Genomic DNA, 21,650 nt, shown 5'->3' on the forward strand with positions numbered 1-21,650 from the left:
CAGCAATGTCTCAGCTGGGATATGAACCCAAAAGATTCCAGTAATGAGCCAGGAACCCTGATCACGACTCCACACTGTTGCACATTGTTAGTGACATTTTCGAGCAGTTCTCTATAATTACTAATAAAATGCACTAATAGGTCAGGTTGGGAGCTGTGTCAGCATGCGTGGGCTGCAAATAAACAAGTAATAGGTTTATTCCATGCTGAAAAGAGAAGAAAGGAAATACAACATTTCGGCTGTGGAGCCTTCTTCCGGTGTGAAGAAGACACCTTACACCTGAAGAAGGCTCCACAGCTGAAACGTGTTTTTTCTTTTGTTCTCTTTTCAGCATGGAATAGACCTTTAAATGCACTAATATACTGCATATTCTGAATTCTGCTGATAGTTTAAAGATGGGAAACTGAAGATTTTGTGTAGTCTTGCTTTTGTGCACATCACTCTCTGTACTTCTGTCTCACAGAACTGCACCCCTCCCAGTTCTCACCTTGGTCCTCTTCTCCTCTAACTGCTTGAATCTCTCCTCCTGCGCAGTCAGCATGGTCTCCAGGTCCTCCTGTCTCTTCATCAGCTCCAGGACGTCAGGCACCGAGTCCTGTGAAGAGAAACATCCCTCTGAAGCCAAAGACTATCAAGGGTTGTTTGTGTGATTCCAGTATTCAAGATCCTCAAAGGCACTGGCCAAGTTGATGACCCAGCAGACTTCAGCAGAATCAATACACTGTAAATGTAGTTTTTAGTTCTTTAAAATGATTTAAGTTTAATTCAAGGGTCATGTAACTGTACAAGGAATTAGAAAAATAACACTGACCTATGCACAAATGCAGCTATATAAGACTATGACATGTTTCATTGATGTTTCCCAGCCTATGGGATAAAATAAAAGTGCAGCTCGTGTCATTATGCCCGTCCAGCGCCAGAGCGGCCCGGGCCCCAGCTCACCCCGTAGACGTCGGCGCTCAGCGCGGCCTCGTGGGCGTTCAGCCACCGCTCGGCCTGCTCCAGCCCCCGGCGCAGCTGCTCCACCTCCAGCTCCTCGTCGTACAGCCTCTGCCGCTCCCTCCGGCCCTGCCCCAGCCTCTCCTCCAGCTCCTCCAGCTCCGCCAGCTTCTCCTCCACCTGCAGGACAGGGCAGGGGAGAGGGAGCCCACTCTCAGTGCCTGTACCAGGAGGAGCTGGGCCTCCTCCTCCTCACTGTATCACAGTGTGAGGGTGATCGAAGCAGCGCTCGGCCCCTCTGCTCCGGAGAGACCAATCTCTGAATGGAACTGTTTTTTTCAGACAGGGCACTAGCAACAAAGAAGAAAACAAGGGGAGAGTTTTCCCCCATTTCCCTATCAATTCAAGCCCTGGTTGCAGAGAACCAGAGGTACTGTCACATAAAATAAGGATGCTCTACCCAGCTGGCTTATCTGGGCTTTATATCATGGTGTACTCTTCTAAAGCATATTCATTATCATTCCATATTGTAACTGATCGCCAAGGGAGTCTTGGTATCCTCTGCATCGAGGAGTCTTTTTTGTTTTCTCCTTAGGCAGTAATTCTAGTTCGGTGTTACCTCCTCACTCATGAAGTTCCCACTTTCGATGAGGCGGCGTCCTTCCTCCTTCACGGCCTGTGATTTGTCAAGCTGCCTGTCAATCTCGCGGTGGTGCTCCTCGTGTCTCTTCAGGTGCTGCTCGACGTCCCCGCCTTCCCCGCTAAGCCCCTCCCCCTGCACCAGCGACAGGCTCTCCTTCAGCCAGGCTCTGCACAGCAACACAAGAGCTCCTGAGACACAGACTCGGCCGGCATCGATCTCAAAAAGCGAATATATTCAATAAAGCATCCGGCAACTAATGTTTAATTAAGGAGTAAAAACTGATATCTAATTATTCTTAACCCCACATTGAGGCAAACTGTGTTGCTTTAGTACTCATCAAGTACTCAACAATCCCTTTTCTCTTTAAAAACTGTACATTTTTAATCCAAGAGCTTAATAGTAAAAGGTGCAAGTAGACTTGTTTCTTGTAGAGGAACAAAGGTCCAAATATATATATATAACATTTATTTATATGATGTTAAATTACCAGGAAACCAGCCTATACAGTATGGACAGCCCCAAAGACAGCTGTAACTGTATGAACCCCGATTTTTTGTTGTGTGCAAACCCAAGAAGACTTACACTAGCTCCCTCCAGTCAATGAAGTATCTCTGCGCAGTCTCGGCTTGGCCCAGTCTCTCTCTCCGCACGCTGGCTTTCCTCTGCAGGCTCTGCCAGGCCTCTTCCACCTCCTCCAGCCTCTCCTCCAAGCTGTCCCTCACCTGAGGATACCTGTGGCCCAGCACAGCCCCCTTCTCTCTCGTCCGGGACACTTCCTCCCCGATAGCGGCGAGGTCCCTCTGCAACAGCACCCTGGGAGTTACTAACCGTACCTCGTGTCCTCAGCTTCAGACACTCAGTCACCAAACGCTCATTATTCCTCCTGACCCTGCACTTGTTCAGTAGGCCTTTGAACCTGTTCTAGATCTAAAGTCTAATTCTTTAAGATACTCTGTTGAGTTCGGAGGAGTTGACAATGTCGGGGGGGTGACACAAATTGCTCAGCCTATATTAACAAGCAACCCTCATCAATATTTCTTGCATCACACAACACACAAGATTGAATCTAGAGTCATATGCATGAGTCTCCCTCCGCTAGGACACACCTCCAGAGCTCTCCACAAGAAAGGCGGGCTCTGCAAATTCGCTCTAATGAGGAAATTCCCCCAGCAAACAGTTCAAGAGTCAGTGCCTTTTGCAGAGTCAGATCCATTGCACTGGAATTGTTTCACCCATCCTGCAGCTGCAGGTTTCTCTGAATATTTTGTGCCCTTCTTACATGTACATCATTAACAGTCCCATGCCTCAGAACTCACCTAACCTCTGCACTCTGCACTTTAAACTTGATTACCACATATTTATTTTCCTGTGTATTTATTGTCCTTTATTGATTGGGGTATGTTTTTTTGCTTCATTGTACTGTCTTTATGTATTATTATTATTATTTAGTGTGTTGTAATGTACTGTTTACATCGTGTGAAAGTGTTCTTTTGTACTGTGTACGTCCTGAGGGAACAGCGTCAATACGAATCCCAACGTACATGTACAAAAGGCAAATAAACTCGTCTCTCTCTTTTTTCCCGGCCTAGGGCGCAGTTTTGCACCTCACGCCGTCCATTTTTGCCTGGCGTCAAAACACCCCCCCCTGTCGGCCCTGAGTTTTCCCCTGTGTCTCCAGGCGCCGCTGGCCAGCGGGCAGGCGTACCTCCAGGCCGTCGTGTTGCCGCAGCAGGGCCTGCACGCCCAGCAGGTCGTGGCCGTGGTCCTCGGCGCTCAGCCCGGCCTCCTTCTCGCTCATCCAGCCCTTCAGCTCATCCACGTCGTGGTCGAACTGGTGCACCTCGCGTGCAGACCTCAGGTTCTGTCCGGGAAACCGGGCGCTGTCACCTCGGCTCTGGCCCGGTCGTTCAGGACCAGAGCTCCTGAGGCGGAACACCCCCAGAGGGGCGCTCTCCAGTCCACAGCTGGACCCACAGCGTCTCAAAAGGCAGCGCATTTAACGTGTACGGAAGCATCAACCCAAAGTCAGTTTCTTTGATTCAGAGAAATATTTCCATGATCAAAGAACAGGGGAGATTAATCCAAATCAATCCTTATTAATAATAACCATTATTTTGTATAGTGTATTTCATGGCCTATCACATCAAGGCTCTGTACAACAACATAACCAAATAAAATAGGTATATACAGTATACAGTAGATATAGCTACTGTATACATAGGTACATGTTAAAATGGCACATTGTACATTCTTAAAAGCTAGAGTATCAGAGTGAATTGTAATACGGGATTTTGATGACTTTCAAGATATGGGGTGTATATGTATCACTTAAGATATAAAACTAAGTTTGATTACCAGTTTGAACTACCTTCTGTCCATATTAAGTCATTCATGTATCCTGAATGCTGTAAACCCAAGCATTATCCGCAGATCAACAACATACTGTAGTTGTGTTCCAAAACAAAACTAGATGCCACTCACTGCTCCTGGTGTCCTTACCTCAGCTCTTGCCTCTATGGTCTGCAGCAGCTCCTCCCACAGCTTGCAGAGCTCCGCCTCTCTCTCCTGGCACTCAGGTGACCTCACCTTCTGCCCCAGCTGCAGAACGGACCTCACTCTGCTGTGACCCAGTGTGCTCACCTCTGAGGAGAAATCTTCAAACTTCTTCTGCAGCACCTGACAAAGACAGAAGAGGTGATTTCTACAGAGAACACATTTTCCTGGATTTCATCCTGCTTCGGTCTGTCACAGGGGGATACTATTGCTTTTTTTCCATCAAAAGTAACTTTCAGGGAGAGCAATAAGAGTGCAAGAGAACAAGCTGGACTGAAGCTTGGCCAGCTGATTTTACTCATTAGTTACAATAAGACCTCCTCCTTCATGACCACGGAAAGAATATAAACATGAACACTGCCACTGCCACCGACAAGTGTACTGGCTGGAGGCCTCCTGCTTCAAACTGATTTTGAGTCGCTGCACAGCGAGCGTTTATACTATGAGTGAAGCACCTCCACATCCTCCAGGTCCTGGCCGTACTCCTCAGACTCTGCTGTGCTTCTCTGTGCACTGAGCCAGCTGGCTAGCTCTCGGGCCTCCCTCTCAAACTCATAGACCCGGCAATGCTCCTCCAGTGCCGCTCGGCGCTCTGCGGACAGCTGCTGCAGACTCTGGTACTGGTCCCATACGGGCTGCAGGCTCTCATTCACCAGATGGCTGGACAGACAGGAGCAGAGAGCAAGAATCAGACAGCTTTAACTTATTGGTGCTGGATTGATCTTGATCAACCCAGCTGCTTTGGAATATACAGAAAAAAACAGAGAGTATCTGTAGAGTGACAGCATTAACCTTTTGGTACCACAGACCTGCAAAGATGATTTCTGCCTGAATGATGTCCCCTCAGACATTTTGTAATATCTCTGGACGTTTATGGAAGAAACAGTAGAAGCCTAGTCTGTGGCTTAAATTCAAGCTAACTTTACATTCAAGGTAGTTCTCACGCAGGAAGAAAAACCTAATGTTTTTGCCCCATGTTGTTGATGACTAGGTAATGGACTTCATGTCAATATTGCTCAATGAATAAAGAGAGTAAAACCATATCTATATTTTAAAGATCTGACATGTAAAGTATCCTGATTCTCATCCAAAAATCCTAAACACTGGCCAACATATTACCAGGTGGTTCCAGAAAACACTGCTGCCATCTACTGTGCTGTGGGCTGAAAAGCAACTCATTTTTTTCTTTGCAAAATCATCTTCAATCAAGCTGTACGTGATATACTGTAGAAAGTCCTTCTTTTTTGTCTAGAGGTATAAAAGTCGCATAGTGATGATTTTCCCCTAGTATTTTTACAGAAGAATATTCGAGAATAGAAAAAGTAACAAAAAAGAGAGGAAGCCATTCAGTAATTAGTAGTCAATTGATCCAAGATTCCCACCCAACCATTTCTTGAAAGAAATCAGAATATGGGTTTCAACAACATGTGTGTGTAGCTTGTTCCTCACTCCCACATCCCAGACATTTGATACTTAGTAAGATCAAATCCGTAACTCTGCACTGCAGAGGAACGGCCCTGGGGGTGTTATAGTACCTATTGGGATGCCCATAGCGCTCCAATTTGGCTCCAGTCTCCTGCAGGGACTCCAGTTTGGGCCATTGGCTTTCCAGATCCAGATCCACAGAATCAAGTTTGCGGAGCAGAGCTTGGGTCGATTCCTCGCTCTTCCCAAAATCCGAGCACTCCAGCGCCGGGCGCCGTTCCTCCATCCACGATCCTAATTCCGACAGCTGGCAGGACAGGACACAGAATGGGAGGGAAGACACGCTTGCTGTGATGACAACAGAAGACTCCCGTCAGAAAAATGAATCCGATAGGTGTGTAACAGGGGAAAACCCAAAATACAATAGAAAGCTGTGTGCACTTAATACCGAGGATTTCCATGTAGTCCATAAATATCAACAATGTCATCGGCTCCTGCAGTCTGTACTTGCCTGTGGTGGGAGCGTTGGGATTGTGAGTAGAGATATGTGGCCAGTTCAATGACCAGTTACCTCAGCAAGGAATACTTGGATTTCCAGAGCCTCCTGCAGCCCCCTGCCCCTGTGCTCTGCCTCCATTCTGAGGCTCTCCACGGCCTCCTTCAGCTCTGCCAGCCTCTCGCGGATCTCCTTGGAGGCAAAGTGTCTGGCCTTCACCATTGTGTTCCCGGCCTCCAGCACCGCACGCACCAGGGGGTCCCTGCTGGCTATCTCCTCCTGCAGCGTCTGCACAGATAGGGGGGGTGGGTGAGGGAGCACGCAGAGGAGCCACAAGCAGAGAGCAGTGCAGCAGGAGTTCAAGGAAAGTCAAAGGAATAACCGAATTCCAAGCCCTAAAGATTGTTGCCCACTAGTTATGGACTGTAGCTGACAGAAGCAGCATTTTCAAAACCATTAGGACAGTTCATAGCACCCGAATGTATTTAGACAACCTCGAGAACGTCAGGCCCATTTTCCCAATAACCTGTGAATCATGCATTGTTTACCACACGTTTATTAATTTGTCATATTTCCCTGTACTGTACTTTTTTTAGGCTAATCCCCAGATACCAACACCACCCCCCCCCCCCCCGCCAACTGTCACTCACCTGGTGTTTCTTGAGCAGCGTCTGGGTGCCGTGTAGCGAGCTGCCCCAGTCCTGGGAGTAGGCAGAGGGCAGCTTGTCTCTCACCCAGACCAGCTCCTCCTCCATGTCCCGGTACAGCTGGAAGAGGAGCTGCCACGCCTCCAGGGTCTCCCTGCGGGCCTGAAGGGGCTCAGCCAGGCTGTTATATCTGCAGTCACAGACAGGTGGCGCACTCACAGACACAGACAGCACCATTGCTATGCTGCAGAAGGCTTCTACATCCCACACGTATAAAGAGATTTAAGCCATATGATGTTATATGTCAATTATCCCCAGCTGGGGTCCAGACATCTTTGGGGCTGGCAACAGAAACTTGGCTCTTTGGCCAAAGACAACTAGTGGCATGATTTCGTAATCGGCTTGGTTGTCGTGCATGGGAATGTTCAGTGAGAATCTGTTTTCCTACCACTCTGCATTTCCTACCACTCTGCATTCCTTATGATTCATAATTTTAAAAACGGTCAATCGTGTGTTTTTATTTCATCATCAGATCAGATTGGGTTTACTGCCCTGAAGGGTGGACCCCCAGTTAGAAGAGATTGAGAACCCCTCGGTAACCCCACTCTACATAGGCTCTGTTACTGTACCGGTACACGGTCTCCCCCACTCTCCTCTGGATCTCCTCGGCCAGGAAGTTGCCCTTGGCACGAAAATCTTTGGCTGCATCCACCAGCCCCTGGATCCTCTCCACGTGGCCCTCCACTCCCTCCTCCAGCCCCTGCAGGGCTTTCAGGAGCCGCGAGACCGCGGGCAGGTCACACCCGTTGTCTGCGTTCAACAGCTCGGACTCCACAGAGGCCAGCCAGTCCTCCACATCTTCCAGGGAGCGCTGGAACTGCAGCGCCTGAGGTCAGGGAGAACGAACCAAGTTTCTGTCTCAGTGGAGCGAGTCAACCCAAAATAGATGCATCGGTTCCCCAACGCTTTGTAGGTGCCACTGCAGAAATCCCTTATATGCGCTGCCTCCATGAGCACAATCCCCAGTGACTTTTTGCGCAACAGCCAACCCATTTTGAAACTGGCTATGGCTCAGCTTAGAGCTCCAGGGGTCGAGTAAGAACCTGCAGACAGGCAACTCCAACGCGCTCACGCGCTCACGACACACACTGCAAGATCCACAGAGCTGCAGAGCCGGTCAAGCCAGGAGCAGAAAGCTGCCAAGAATAACAACTACACAACACTAGGCAGTACTTCTTAAACAGTAAATTAAATATCAGACTCAACCACGGTACAGCATGCTCATGGTCACAGAAGGACATGAGGTTCTAAACTGGAAGACAGCAAGCGTAGTTTCCACAGAAACAGTGTGGGGTTCCAATTAAATACAATGTACACACTCCTTTTACAGACAGTAGCTCATTTATCGCTTAACATGTCAATGTGATCACTCTCTCAATTTCAGGGTGTTGGTAATTTTAAAAACTCAGCAACAGCTTCACTTCGTGATCCCCCAACTCTTACTCCACATTCACCCAAGAGGACACATCCCACAATGTGAAGACTTCTGCCTTGGATGATCACTGACGTCATCGTCTTCTAGTGTTATGTCACAGGCTGGAGCTACTTTTATGACTAATAACACATTGCATTTATATAGTGCATTTCATCTCAAAGGATCCCACGTTTCACACCAACACCATACTTCATTTGCTGCTGAAGTGCAGCACCAAATGGATGAAGGGCAGCAGTCATTGTGTGCCAACAGCCCTTCCACAGCACTTCAGGTGGAAAAGTGACAAACTGAAATTAAGGAAGGCCTGATAGTACAAGCCCAGAGTTTAAATTTACCATGACCCCCAGGTAAATATTGTTAGTTTGGAGAAAAGCATTAACTGGGATTTTTAATGACCAGATAGTCAGGACCATGATTTAGTGATTTATTGGAAGGATGGTACTACCAACCGCATGGCTTCCCCAGTCACAATACTGGGACATTACATGGGAGACTCTGGTTCAGGGGAAAGAGAGCCATGTGCTGGCCCATCAACACCACTTAAAGCAGCAACTGGTTTTCCTTAAGTGTTCTCCCAGCACTGACCAGGCCCAGGCTTGCTCAGATTCTAGAGTCTGAGGCTGGGAGGTGGTAACACTGCTGTCATGGAACAACCTGAGCTCTGAGAGAGAGGTGTCACTTGTGGTTGATCCTCTCAGGAGCCATTGTATGCATTTTCTAAGAGAAAGGCTACGTTCACCAGGTCAGGGGGATAAATTCCATTCCTCAGTTCAGGTGTTGTTCCTGTGTTGTACTGTGTGAGTACCTCATAGGCCTCCTGCAGCCGAGACCTCTTCTCCTTGCAGTTGCTCAGGAGTTGTTCCCAGCTGCCCTGCAGGTCCTGCAGTCTGGGGCTGATCTGATCATGGGCGTAATGGCCAGATCCCAGCATCCTCTCTCCTTCCTGCAAGAAAACAACCCAAGCAGCTTTCCTTTAATACCATTAGCAACGTTACTGTTTTCAGTAAGAGGAAAGTGCAGCATTTTGAATCACAAGCTGTGACAGACTGAAGTTTGGAGTGGCCATTCATAACCATGCAATGTTCCAGGAGTCAAGTACATTTTTCCCCAGAGATTTTTCTCATTTTTATTTATAACGTCTATCTGTCTGAGCACAGTAATTAGTTTCTGGGATAAAAGCAATGATATGTAAGTTAATTACCATGCATGTTTTTAATGCAGGGATAATGGCTATAATGGCTCTGGTGCTTGCTGAAATGCTGGTACTTCTTTCCCATTTCATCACAGTCAATAAATATTCATTAAGTCAGTTACTGCTTCTATTGTCTGTGTTCACCAACAGCACGTAGGCATTTTGTCTGTATCAACAGCATTTTGATACAGTAACAAAAACTGCCTATCTCTAAACAAGAGAAAAGTGTTGTTTTGGTGTGTTTTTCCAGGCAATTCTGCACTTCAATACATTCTTAACCTTAAGATTTTGATTTGTATGATTTTGCCTTTTATAGACAGTAGTAACATCTAGAATATGGGTCATATTTGGAAGCATCTTCTGCTAGGTGAAAAATAGCCCGATGCAGAAAACAGTAGGCTTGTTCTCTTCTTTTTATGAAACGCTACAGGACCCAGACTGTAAGGGGCTCTGTAAGGGTGAGGTGCTGTTGGTGAGAGGTGTGCTGTACCTTGGTAAGAGCCTCCACACGGTTATGATTGGCCAGGATCTCAGCCTCAAAGCTCTGGTGTTTCTGCAGCTTGGCCTGTAGGTTAGTAGGGTCTCTCCAGCTCTCATCCAAAGCCACTGTGTTCTTCTCACTAAGCCAGGAGCACACCTGACAACAGCAAGCACACTCGAAGATCAGAGCTGCTCATGTATGGAGGTTACATATTCCCCCACACAGGGATTACACATGGAGACACACCTTCTTGCTGCTTGGAAATGCCTTGGAAATGCACAGTGTATTACATACTGTTTACTTGATTCATTCCCATAGACCTGCTGCATCATTGTGAGCTGTAACTGAAATGTGACTCTTAACACGGGGGTCATGAAAACAGCTCTATTCAAAATTAAAAAGCTGTGTGTTGTGATGAAAAGAGATCCTTTTCCTGCATACTCACAAAAAAAGGTCTAGTACCATGAATATCAGTTAGAGGAAAAAAACACAGAGATCATTGATTCCATTTACTGTAAGCTTCAAATTGCAAAACTAAAAAAATGTTTTGTTATTGAACACTTCCCACAAACAGGTCACGACATTTTGTGGCATTGAATAGTGACACATAATGCAAGATGTCATGAAAAAAACAACTGTTTATACTCATGGATATCTCACTGACGGCAACACCCTCTGGCCCCTTCTTTACCTCATAACTGCTGCCCAAGAATTTCTGGAGCTGCAGTGAATCCTCCAACCTCCTCCTGCGAATTGCGCTGCTCTCCATTAACTTCTCCTTCCTGCAAGACAGAAGAATCCAGACAAAGCTTCAGGAGCAGGGCTGAGACCTTTAAAATGGGCCCATAAAACATGCATGCCCTGACACAGACTGACAAAGGCTGTTCCCTGGGACAATCACCTGAGCAGCACTGCTTTACTCTTGCTCTGAATGTCGCCGGAGTGGGGGTGTCGTTTCTGCACAAGCTGCCGGGCGAATCTCTCCACTGTCTCCACGTTCTCAAGCTGAGCCTCCACTGCCTTCTCGAACAGGGCATGCTTCCTCTGGAGAGTCTCCACCCCAGACAGGGAGTCCTGGACAGACACAGCTCACACCTCACTATGGCCACATGCTCATAGCTGAACTCAAACATGTGTAGTTTTCGCATCCCTTGCCTTACTTGGAAAAAAAACAGTACTTTCTTGCAGACTACAGAGGTTTGTCATATGAAGATGAGCGTGCCTCAACATATAATTCATGGAAACTCAGTTTGACAGGACAAGTTTTTGCAAAACCTGCATCTAATATAGAGCTTACAACAAATCAGACTGAACTAGCATTTTATGCAACAATAACAACAACAACAACAACAGACACGATACCCCAAGGTCTTCATTGGCCAGGAAGGCCTCCTTGTTGCTGAGCCAGCTCTCACACTGTTCCACACAGCCATAGAAAACCTGCAATCAGGAACAGTGCAAGCGCTTTGACACATCCATGAAAGAAAGCTACTAAATTACAAACATCTTTCTCCTGATCACACTCATTTTTTCACCCACTTTATATTTAATACTAGGGTGCTGTGTAGCATAGTAGGTAAGTCCTTCGTCATCTAACTGAGAAGTTGTTGGTTCAAGTCCCAGTGACAGAGACTGCTGTTGAGTTCAGTGCCTCTCTCTGGTTGCCCCAGTCCAGCCAGCTGCATAAGCAGGGACTAGCCTTGCTGAGGAATCCCTGTGCTGGACTAGTAGGAGGTGCTTTACTCCTACTTAGTACCATGGAAACCAAGATGACCCGCGGTTCTGGTGTGAACTTCATGTAGTTTTATTCAATATATAGGAACTGTTGTATCTGATCCTGTAGCAGAAGCTGTATTTGACATTGCAGAGTTTTAATTCAACTTCGTGGACATTTTTCCCAAGTACCATACATGGACCTACGGTTCGAACTCTAGTTCCCAGTACAAGGGAGAGAGTCAAACATAACCTGCTTTTCTTCTATTGTGGCATCATAGGTGCAAATCCAATCCTGTAACAACAGAGGGCACCCTCACAAGTGCCACTGTGTCAGACAACTGACACTTCTTGGTCCAGCACACCAAATAGTGATTTTGTCAACCAATGTCTTTGATTCAAGACTAAAGCACCTCCTACCTAAAGTGATTTGAAAAGTGAAAACTGCAAAAACTTGAGACATCCTCAGCTCAGTGATGCCACACTGTGGCAATATCCCAACGGTACAAAATATCAGTGTAATTCCTGTACACAGGTTTATTGTGTTAATTAAAAGCTATTTTTGTATTGCATTACTACTGACAGAAAGTAGATACAATTATCATTTCTCAAGGTGTCCCAAAACCTTTCTTTTCTAGGCTGATCATAACTTCTTAATTGTTAGAATCCTGGGGCTGGTTTTTGTTTCATTATTCATTGCTGCCTCAGTCAGAACTACTCCCCTTTGATGTCCTCTCTTCAGGGAAAACAGGCTTTTTTGTGTATATATGAATTTAAGAAATAAAGGAACTTTGTTCACAATCCTAGGAAACAAATTACATTATTTACTTTATTGTCTGCTTTTACAGATTCATGCTATGCAGATTCAAAATATGGGGAATGTCATGGTTTTAGTTTTCCTATTTTATTATACACTGTTCCTATATAGAAAATGTGATATATTAAAAATAAAATTAATTGCCTGAATTGTATCAAAGGCAAGCATTCTGAAATTGATATTTTATTGTTGTAAATCCAGACCAGGATGATCAAAAGATCATCGTCGGATTCAATATGCCCTACAGGTGGGGTAGCTGGCTCTCTGTGGTTTTACTAATGTCTGCCCCTGTAGTTGATACCTGGAGCTCCAGAGCCTGATCCAATTTCTGGCTACGGTCCTGCCAAACCCGGTTCAGTCCAGTCCGAGCTTCGTCCAGTTTGCTGAGTGCTTGACGGATCTCTGAGGATGCATAGTGACCAGACCTGACCAGACTTTGGCCCAAATTCTTCACAGAATCAAAGCGGTCTCCACGTGCATCTATCTCTGCCTGTAATGAAAGACTTTTTTTTCTCAATTGAAGTGTCTCAAACTAACCAGCTGTCAGAACAAACAGGACATCACATAGCCTACCATGTTCAGGGGTGAGACTTGTGTTAAGAAGCGTACCCATAATTTAAATAAGTTCAATACCTTGTTAAAAATTCTGTACAACATTATCTACCTTCCCCTGGGATTTCCATATATCAGATTAAGTTTGTGAGAAGTGTGAAAAGAAATGGCTTTATTTCAAAGCTTAAATACAGCAGTGCTATAACTAACCGTGAAGTTTAACTCTGAGTGCATAACCACTGGCGTGTTTTCTTACCTTTGTGTTCTGGTGCTCTGCAATGAACTGCTCAGCTTCTGCCTTGTTCTTAGGCAGCCCACTTTCACCCATCTGTGTGGTGACTTTGAGGACCCAGTCCAATAGAGGGCGCTGGTCTGCCTTGAACATCTGCAGCTGGAGAGACGCCTGCAGCTTCTCTTTCCTGGAACAGCAGGAAGCTCCCTTATCACAATTCCTGTGCTGAGCACTAAACCTCTCTGTGTTTTTGCATACAGTATCTCTGTGTCCAAGTGAAAGTGCAAGATAGAGGTACACAGGAAGGACTTGAAACACATTCTCAGCATCTGCCCGACCTGCTCTCCTACCTCACTTTCGCCTCTTTCTCCAGTTTCAGCCAGGCATCTCTCATCTCTTTCTGCTTTCTGTTCAGCTTTTCTGCCATCACTGGCTGGGTCTTCACCTTGGTCTTAGCCTCCTTCTCCAGGGCCTGTCACAGCAAAGATGATTCAAAGGAACTTCTCCACACAAACAACACAGTGGCCTCATAGCTAATGCTACTGCCTCACAACTGCAGGGCCCTGAGTTCAATTCTCTGCAGAGGGCACCCCGTTAGGAATTTTCTTTAAAACATAAACATGTCTTGTTTCCTTGAGAACAATTGATAAGAAACCCATCAAACCACAGGGATTCGTTAATTTCAGGTGCTTCTAGTACCCAAAACACTTCTGCATCTTCTCCTCTTTCTGTAAAATGGAGAATGTTGGTCTTCCCCTGCCTGAAGAAGCTTTCTCTATTCATTCTTTTTAACTTCTTCTGGGTGCTCCAGTTTCTTCCCACTTCTCAGAGACTTTCTTGTTAGGTTAACTGAACTCTCTGAATTGTCCCAGAGTGTGTGTGAGTGTTTTGTGGGTGTCCTACAGAGTGCTGGTGTACTGTCCATGGTGCAGTACACTACCTCCTTGCACCCCCTCCGATAGTGTCGGGTTTGCTGCAACCCTTGCCAGGAGTAAGTGGTTTTCTGATAATGGATGGATAGAACTGATATAAACCAGTGGTTGAATTACACATGTCCCACTGCTGATCACTTACTGTATGTTAGAATCTCAGGTATAGGGATGGAGAACAAGGATGAATTTGTTTAAGGCAACACACGTTGAGTTGGTACCAGAGCCAGAGTTCAGATTTGAAAACTCTTAGTAATTATCCCTTTACTTCAACACTGGGTTGCTCAATCCTCATTTTGTCAACTGGCCAACACCTCCCTACAAAGGCACGCAGCCATAAAGGATGCAATCCCAGATACAGTAAGGAAATTACTCAAGACGTTTTGCAAGAGTTTACAGCTCAGAAGGCAGGAGGAATTCTGGCCAGTTGGTTTCAGCTGATCCACTAGTTTGAAAGGCCATGATCACAGGGGAAGTGTGGTCTTTGCCCCACAGATATGCAGGAATGGGAGTCGCTGTGGGACATCTAGTGGTAGTGAAGTAAGAAGAGGACAAGCTTTCAGTTCTGAATTCAGATGTGCTTAATTCTTATAGCCTTGCAACTATAAGAAGGCACTATTTGCACACATCCAGCAGAGTAGCTATGCCGCTGATAGGGAGCTTATTTGTGCAGCTGTCTGTCCCCTCAATACACACCGCTGCTTTCTCCTGGATGATGCCAATCTCTCGCTCGGTCTCCTCGTGCCGACGAATCAGGTTCTCCACGCTCGGCACATCCTGCCCATAGTCCAGCCCTTGCATCAGCAAGCTCTGCAAGGCGCCACAGAAAACCCCATTAGACATGCCCCTGCATGGATCAGGGACACCACAGGAAAGGACACAGACCGCCAACACGTGTTATACAGAAGGTTCACTAGAATTATTACAGCTCTTAATTGGTTGAATGAGTATCTTGACGTTTTCATAATCTTGACCCTTTTTGTTGCTCGCAGTTGCAGCACCGGAACAATCATGCTGGGAGTGGGCTCAATTAGGGGATTCAATAAAACTCATGTGGTCTGCATATATATACTGTTACAAGCGTTACATTCAACTCAATGTTGTTTTGTTACTTCTTGCTGCTGCTGTTGCTGTGTTGGGCTGTGCTGTAGAATTGTCTCATCCTTGTTATGCTTGCCAGATTACAGGACCAGATGTAAGCTCTTCCTCGCCATGTCCTCTCACCTTCTCCCCCGACCTCTCCCGGAGCTCCTCCAGCTCTCTGATCAGTGCATGGACCTCTAGCGCCCCCTCCAGCTTTTTCCTGTACCTGCTCAGGTTGCCGTGGAAACTGCTCCATCTTAGGATGAGAAACCCAGGTTAGCTGCAGTTTTTCACCCAGCTGGAGCATCAACAGGACGTCTGATAAATGAGCGGAAAGCTTGTCTCTGTGCTGCAGGGTGTTCCCACATGTGTGTCACAAACATTCTGACAGCACAAAGCAGACAACCGTCAACTGTTCCCCAGAACCCTTTGCAGTCGCTGGAGAGGACTCATTTTCAGGGTGGTTTCATGATCAAGACAATTTCAAGCAAGAGGCAACAAGAATCTGGGGGCTGCGGTGAGTGATGTTGATTACCTGTCATTCATCTGCTGTCTGCGCTGGCGTACAGTGGTCACTTCCTCTTTGTGCTGTCTCTCAAGCCGCGCAGCCAGAGCATTGATGGCCTTGATGTGGGCATCGTCCACTGTTACTTCCTGTTGACACATCAATCATCCCCTCTGCATAACAGGCATTCAGAGCCGCCCCTCCGGGACTAAGACAAGTGTCTGAAGCAGAATCCTGCTCCCTATTTACAGCCCTATTCCCTTTGCCTTCCTCCCCCTCCCTTCTTCTCTATCAAGAGGAAATCTTCAGATACACTTCCGATCCAGTGCAAAGCAAGGAACAGCGTTATCACATGTAATGCACCTGGCTAATTCACAACTTTGAAGTTTGACGTTATTTAAACACTTCAAAGGAAGAAACACTGCAGTGACACAGATGGACTACTATATTCCAGAGGCTCTTTCTGTTGCTGCCTAAGGATTGGAATGCTTTCCCAACAATCAAAAAAGAGGAGGGTAGTGACAATCCGACATACAGCCAATTTCCACACTCCGTGTCACCCCAGACCCCACACTCACCCCTGAGCCTGTCCCTCTGAACTCATTGAGCTTCTTCAGCAGCTGCAGGCCATGTTCATAATCCTCTCCAACATCTCCCACATTTATCATCACCTCCTGAAGAGACGAGAAACAGGGAGCGGGCAGGAAGTGTCAGGGAGTAACACAGAAAAGAACTGGCACTGGCAGGAAACTGCAGACAGAGCCCATGAACAGAATTACAGAATTTACTCTCAATTTACACTGTTACGGATTTTTTCCTCCTCGAATTTGATTTAACACAGAGCTGTTTGAAACCATGGAAGGTCAGACTTTTGGTGCTTGCTCTACTGACCACATTAAAAAAATTCAAATCTTAGCAAACCTTTGTTGAAAAGGGGGAAAATGTTACGCTCAAAGCATTTTCCAGAGCTACGGTGCCTTTTGGTTTAAGCAATATATGCCTGGTCTCTTGAAATTATCCCTGCAATGTCCGTGCATGAACAAAGTCAAGGCCTTGAATACCATAAAGTGGTTTTGATTTATGATCTTCTGCAAGGATTTGAGCTCACAACCCCCTGAACTCTATATTTCTGCTGGAGTGGAAGCTCCTAAGTGGAAGGTTTGTTGTCAAGGTCTTTATATACATAGAATTTTATTCACGCAGGGCCACACATCACAATACCTTCTGTCGGATCCAGGCCTCCACCTGATCCACCTTCTGCAGAAACTCCAGGAAGTCCCTATTGTCCTCCAGCACCTTTCCTCTTGCTGCCACTGCCCTCTTCAGCGCCTCCCAGTGGTCATTAAGCACTCTGGCACCCCGGCGCACCTCAGAGGATTTGGGATGGCGTAACGTGACCAGCTCTTCTCCTGTCTGGGGATTGGACACCGATCAGTTTGGTTAAAAAACACAGCTTAACTAAGAAAGGTCTGTCACAGTGGCAGTGACATATCAGAATTTTTCCAATTAAATGATTTTAATATTATTGGGAAACAAATCTGAATAGATTTAAGCCCTTAGAAGCCAGAGTTTAATTGTTTAATTGATCAATAGCTGTTCATTTATAGCAACAGCTATAGTTAGCAAAGTGTTCCAAATCCTTTGAAATAACTGTTTTTAAGAAAACAAACTGATGAACTGGGCCTCACTTGCACTTTGCAGAGTAAAAGACACATCCTGTCTTTGATCTTAATATCAGTCATGATCAGATTATGGAGCTCCCCAGTCTCAATGAATAGTTGGCCAACCTTCAGGACAGAAGTGATGATCTCCTCGTGGGCCAGGATCTCTGCTTCGAAAGCCTGGTGTTTCTGCAACAGCTTCATCTTAACCTGCAGGTCGCTCAGGTCCTTCTTGGAATCATCCTGCATCTTCTGCATTCTCTCTGAAATCCATCCCTCCGCCTTCAAAAACCCACGAGAGTGAATGAATGAGTGGCAAAATTTATCAGTGTCTGGCACTGCTCTTTAACGTTTTAACATTGGGTGTGGGTGCCTCAGGTTGGTCCACTGACATAAAACCAATGGCATAAGAGCATTAAAACAAAAACAGAAAAGGAAGGTTAGAAATGAGATGAAGCCATTCTACAGATCTTCATACATGCTGACTACAGTATGTGTCTTCTTGCCAGTAGCACACTCTCCTCTGTACCTCTGCCAGGTCTCTGTTGAAGACAGAAAACAGCCTGGCTGTGGACAGCTCCTCCCTGCGTCGTGCAGACAGCTCCTTGATGCGACTCCTCCTTTCCAGAACAGCCTTTAGCTTGTGTTGAATGTGCGCTGCATTCTCCTTTTTAACGTCCTCTTTCTTCAGCCTCTCAGCTTGCTCTTGGAGTGATTTTACCTGAAAAAATGAGCACAGTGAACAGTAGATACAAATATCAGGCTACTGCAGGATGTCCACATCGGGCCCAAACATGACAAAATGTGCCTGCTGCTGATTACCAGTCATGTCCTGCTCATTCCAGAGTGTTGAGGAAAGATAGTCTACGCCCTAGAGCACAATCCCCTGGATTTAATGTTTCTGCTTTTGTAACAAAATAAAACGTTTTGTCTGACCTTCTCCTCCTGGGAGCTCAGCAGCTTTTCGAAGGCCTCGTGACGTTTAATGAGCCTCTCTGTCTCATCTACAGAAGCTCCAAGATCACTGCTTTTCAGGTGGATCTGAAAAGATAGGCGCGTACTTCAATTACCTGACTACAGTACCTGAAAGACAGCTGTTTCTCCAAGGGACTTAGAGATGTTTCTCCCTCTTTACAAACACATTTTTTTACTGTATTTCTAGAGCAGCTCCCTTGCGTTTCCAGTAATGAGATATGTAATACATCAGAGATGCAATGAACTAGTTTCAGAATGAATGCAACTTAGACAACTTGTTGTTGGAACTTCCTGAAGTTTGTGAAAATGAAGGCTTTGTCCAGGCTTCGTAAATTGTATCCCCAGTTACAGTAAATGTTTGTCAATGGCCTTACAGAAATGTACCTTAGTAACTCTCCATACATATTTTGCAGTTTCAACAGGTAATTAATCCCACCTACAGCCACATTTTCTTGAACATTTCTAGAGGTAGCTATAGCCTGACCTCCTGTGTGTTCATGAGCTTCTCCATGTGGGCAATGTCTCTGTAGAAGACCTGCTCCAGGAAGGTGGCCTCCAGCCAGAGCTTCTTACAATTCCAGTGCTCCTGCAGCTTTGCTCTTTCCGCATGCAGAGCTCCGAGCTTGTCCCTGACCTGCAGGTGAAAGAGCACTGGGAGTCATCGGTCTCCAAGAAACAGGCAGGAGAATGAGTGGAAATATGGACAGGGGTGAGTGTGGGGAGCTGTATCAATGCACAAGGTGCAAAGGAACAGGCAGGGTTCTGAAGGGTGGAAAATTCTTTCTCAGTACACCATGTTCAGCAAGAGGAAACAGCTACTGATAAGGCCTGCAGACACACAGAAAAAATGTGTGTTTTGAGAATCTCAAAGGTTATTTAGAGTTGAAAGCCAATTATAACCACCTGCTTGTAGAAGACATTTATAGTTATGTTGACATCTCCTGATTTAAAGGAGAGGTTTGCTTAACCAATAGAAATTAAGTAAGACCGAAGTTTTATTCTGTTTGAGACTTAAGCTCTTTGTTTTCCTTATCAAGTAAGTGTATAAAAGGTCAACTGTAACTCTTCTTTTTGGGAAACATCTTCCTAATTATGTTTCTCCTCAGCCGTTTACACGATGAACTCCTTTTCTGCATAGCAAACAAGGTCTTCGGTGGATTTTTACTTTACAATTCCATGACAAAATGTAAATCAGAGAAGAAAAAAACACAATGGTTTCGCTCTGGAGCTTCTTTGGGTGTGTGAAATGAATACCTCCTGTTTTAGAATTCTGGGTTTGAGTAAGAAATAGAAAATTTGAAATGAGGGGTAACCCAGTGAAGACAATTCTCATTTGATAAACTTATCACAATTTACTTAATGGAATTCTCTGTTACACAATTATGATTTTAACTGATGCTTGCAAAGTCATTGCATGTATACTGCAACTATCCAGGTGACCATTCAACACTGAGGATTAAATGTACATTCTGTCAGCCATGGGCCGAGATGATCTCCTGGTGTACAGCGTCACATACAGTACCTCCTTGGGAGCAGGAATCTCCTCCTGCAGCAGCTCCTGGCCCATTGTGACTGCCTGGTGGAAGGTCTCCTCACGGGCCTGTATCTCGGCCCAGAGCTGCTGGTGCTGCATCAGCTGCATGTTGCTGGTGGACACGTCCCGGATGGACACCTCTGCCTTCATGTAGCTCAGTACCTGAGCACACCAGAGGAAGTAGTCCTGCACCTGGCGCACCAAGTGCAAAAGAGAGCAATAAGAAAAGGAGAAGAAGCAAAGTACAACTGTGCCCCACTGTTCCTTCAAAACCAGCCCAGTGAATACCACTTCTCTCATTTCATGCACTTCAACCACCCACCAGCAGTGATCTGCAACAGCAGGTCTTAACACTGCTCAAAAGGTGATCGAAGAAAGCAGGTGGGGGTTAAGATCTCAATTTTGTTTCAAAGCAATTAGTTGCCCACTGCAGTAAAACCATTCCACTCCTACCTTTTGACTTATTTAATTACTGGCTTTCAATTGTACAGCACTATTGTTGCTTCCATGGATGTTGCTTTATAAATCTACGAGATTGTGTTGTGTCGTATTGCACTGGGCGGCCATGATGTTGACGTGAGATTGCACGGCAGCACAGCGGTCTCACTTTCCCTCAGCTCTTTCACCTCGAGTGCTGCTTTCCCGCCACATCGCTCACTCCCACCTCCCAGGATGTGACGCCAAATGCAGCTGATCTCCGTTTGGGAGCGTACAGACGGCACGCCCTCCTGGATTCTCAGTCCCTCCCCCTGGTAGCCCTGCTCGGCCCGGCCCGGCTCTCCTGTGCCTCTCACCGTGTTGAGGAAGCGGTAGTGGCGGCTGGCTTGCTCCAGATCCTCGCGCCGCTGCTCCACCCGAGCCCGCAGCTTCTCCCAGCGCTCCACCACCGCCTGCTGCCGGTCCTGCAGCAAAGAGGCCTGCTCCTGGGAGCAGCGCTCCAGGATGGGCTCCACAGAGTCCAGCAGCTCCTGCAGCTGACACACAGAGAGACAGAAAGCGTTACGAACGAGAGGAGGCCGCCGGCCCGTCCAGCGTGTGTGGGACCAAGGAGCGAAATGATCCAAGGCTCTCACGCGTTTCTAGAAAGACGCCGGAGCAACTTGCTGAGCAACTTGTTCCAGACTTGCACTCACATGGGGGTAAAGAGCTGTCTCCTTTTCTCAGTTTTACTGTAAATCTTTACCTACAGCTTATATTGAGGGCTCATATTTACAAATATTTAGATATATTAAAAAAAAAACTTATATAAAAAAACAATATTAAAAGGTATTTTGCAGAATAATTAGGAGTTATTATTTTCTTCCAACCAGAGATGTAAAAGAAAATGCACCTTGTTTCCCCTTGTTTCTCCCTTGTTTCTCCCCAGCAGAGTTCAATGTACTTCTTATGTAAATGTTAACTTTTTACAATGCTGGGATATTCTCATATTTAACAGCTCCGTCCTGTGCTCTCCATGGCCACTGAAGTACCTGCTGCTCGTTGCCGGCCAGCTCGTGCTCCAGCGCCTCGTGCTTGCGGAGCTGCGCCAAAACCCCCCTCAGGTCCTTCGCAATGTCGTCGGGAATGCTCTTGTACTTTTCCTGGAGGGAGGAGAGTGGCGTTGCTTTAAAACCGTAGTGCTCCTGAGCAAATTCTCAGAATCAGCTCTCTGTACTGGAGATATGACTGTCTAGGATGCACACTCCAGTGGTCCATGAGACTAGAACCAGAACATATCAGCTTGTTACAAAACTGTTACTGTTGCAAACCTCTCACATGTACTGTACCTCCTTCCAGAC

The 21,650-nt window shown here is 46.2% G+C and overlaps 1 protein-coding gene across 3 annotated transcripts in view; it reads right to left on the minus strand.

Annotated features, from left to right (window-relative positions):
* The window catches only part of sptbn5 (spectrin, beta, non-erythrocytic 5), a 57,113-nt gene that overhangs the window by 7,241 nt on the left and 28,222 nt on the right, over positions 1 to 21,650 (minus strand). For all 3 annotated transcript variants that reach the window (XM_015350483.2, XM_015350482.2, XM_015350484.2), the window contains 31 exons: positions 21,342 to 21,452; positions 20,667 to 20,846; positions 19,861 to 20,064; positions 18,823 to 18,972; positions 18,300 to 18,404; positions 17,893 to 18,084; positions 17,490 to 17,645; positions 16,924 to 17,115; positions 16,281 to 16,376; positions 15,733 to 15,851; positions 15,339 to 15,453; positions 14,811 to 14,924; positions 13,536 to 13,657; positions 13,210 to 13,372; positions 12,703 to 12,891; positions 11,234 to 11,311; positions 10,773 to 10,945; positions 10,563 to 10,653; positions 9,881 to 10,027; positions 9,004 to 9,141; positions 7,333 to 7,589; positions 6,707 to 6,893; positions 6,132 to 6,344; positions 5,671 to 5,867; positions 4,591 to 4,795; positions 4,082 to 4,258; positions 3,288 to 3,443; positions 2,165 to 2,382; positions 1,559 to 1,748; positions 943 to 1,119; positions 488 to 595 (listed from right to left, as the gene is read on the minus strand). In XM_015350483.2, the coding sequence (XP_015205969.2) occupies positions 488 to 595; positions 943 to 1,119; positions 1,559 to 1,748; positions 2,165 to 2,382; positions 3,288 to 3,443; positions 4,082 to 4,258; positions 4,591 to 4,795; positions 5,671 to 5,867; positions 6,132 to 6,344; positions 6,707 to 6,893; positions 7,333 to 7,589; positions 9,004 to 9,141; positions 9,881 to 10,027; positions 10,563 to 10,653; positions 10,773 to 10,945; positions 11,234 to 11,311; positions 12,703 to 12,891; positions 13,210 to 13,372; positions 13,536 to 13,657; positions 14,811 to 14,924; positions 15,339 to 15,453; positions 15,733 to 15,851; positions 16,281 to 16,376; positions 16,924 to 17,115; positions 17,490 to 17,645; positions 17,893 to 18,084; positions 18,300 to 18,404; positions 18,823 to 18,972; positions 19,861 to 20,064; positions 20,667 to 20,846; positions 21,342 to 21,452 (4,920 nt within the window). The remainder of the gene's footprint in view (positions 1 to 487; positions 596 to 942; positions 1,120 to 1,558; positions 1,749 to 2,164; positions 2,383 to 3,287; positions 3,444 to 4,081; positions 4,259 to 4,590; positions 4,796 to 5,670; positions 5,868 to 6,131; positions 6,345 to 6,706; positions 6,894 to 7,332; positions 7,590 to 9,003; positions 9,142 to 9,880; positions 10,028 to 10,562; positions 10,654 to 10,772; positions 10,946 to 11,233; positions 11,312 to 12,702; positions 12,892 to 13,209; positions 13,373 to 13,535; positions 13,658 to 14,810; positions 14,925 to 15,338; positions 15,454 to 15,732; positions 15,852 to 16,280; positions 16,377 to 16,923; positions 17,116 to 17,489; positions 17,646 to 17,892; positions 18,085 to 18,299; positions 18,405 to 18,822; positions 18,973 to 19,860; positions 20,065 to 20,666; positions 20,847 to 21,341; positions 21,453 to 21,650) is intronic.

Source organism: Lepisosteus oculatus, chromosome 8 (assembly GCF_040954835.1).
Source record: "Lepisosteus oculatus isolate fLepOcu1 chromosome 8, fLepOcu1.hap2, whole genome shotgun sequence".
Taxonomy (NCBI): Eukaryota; Metazoa; Chordata; class Actinopteri; order Semionotiformes; family Lepisosteidae; genus Lepisosteus; species Lepisosteus oculatus.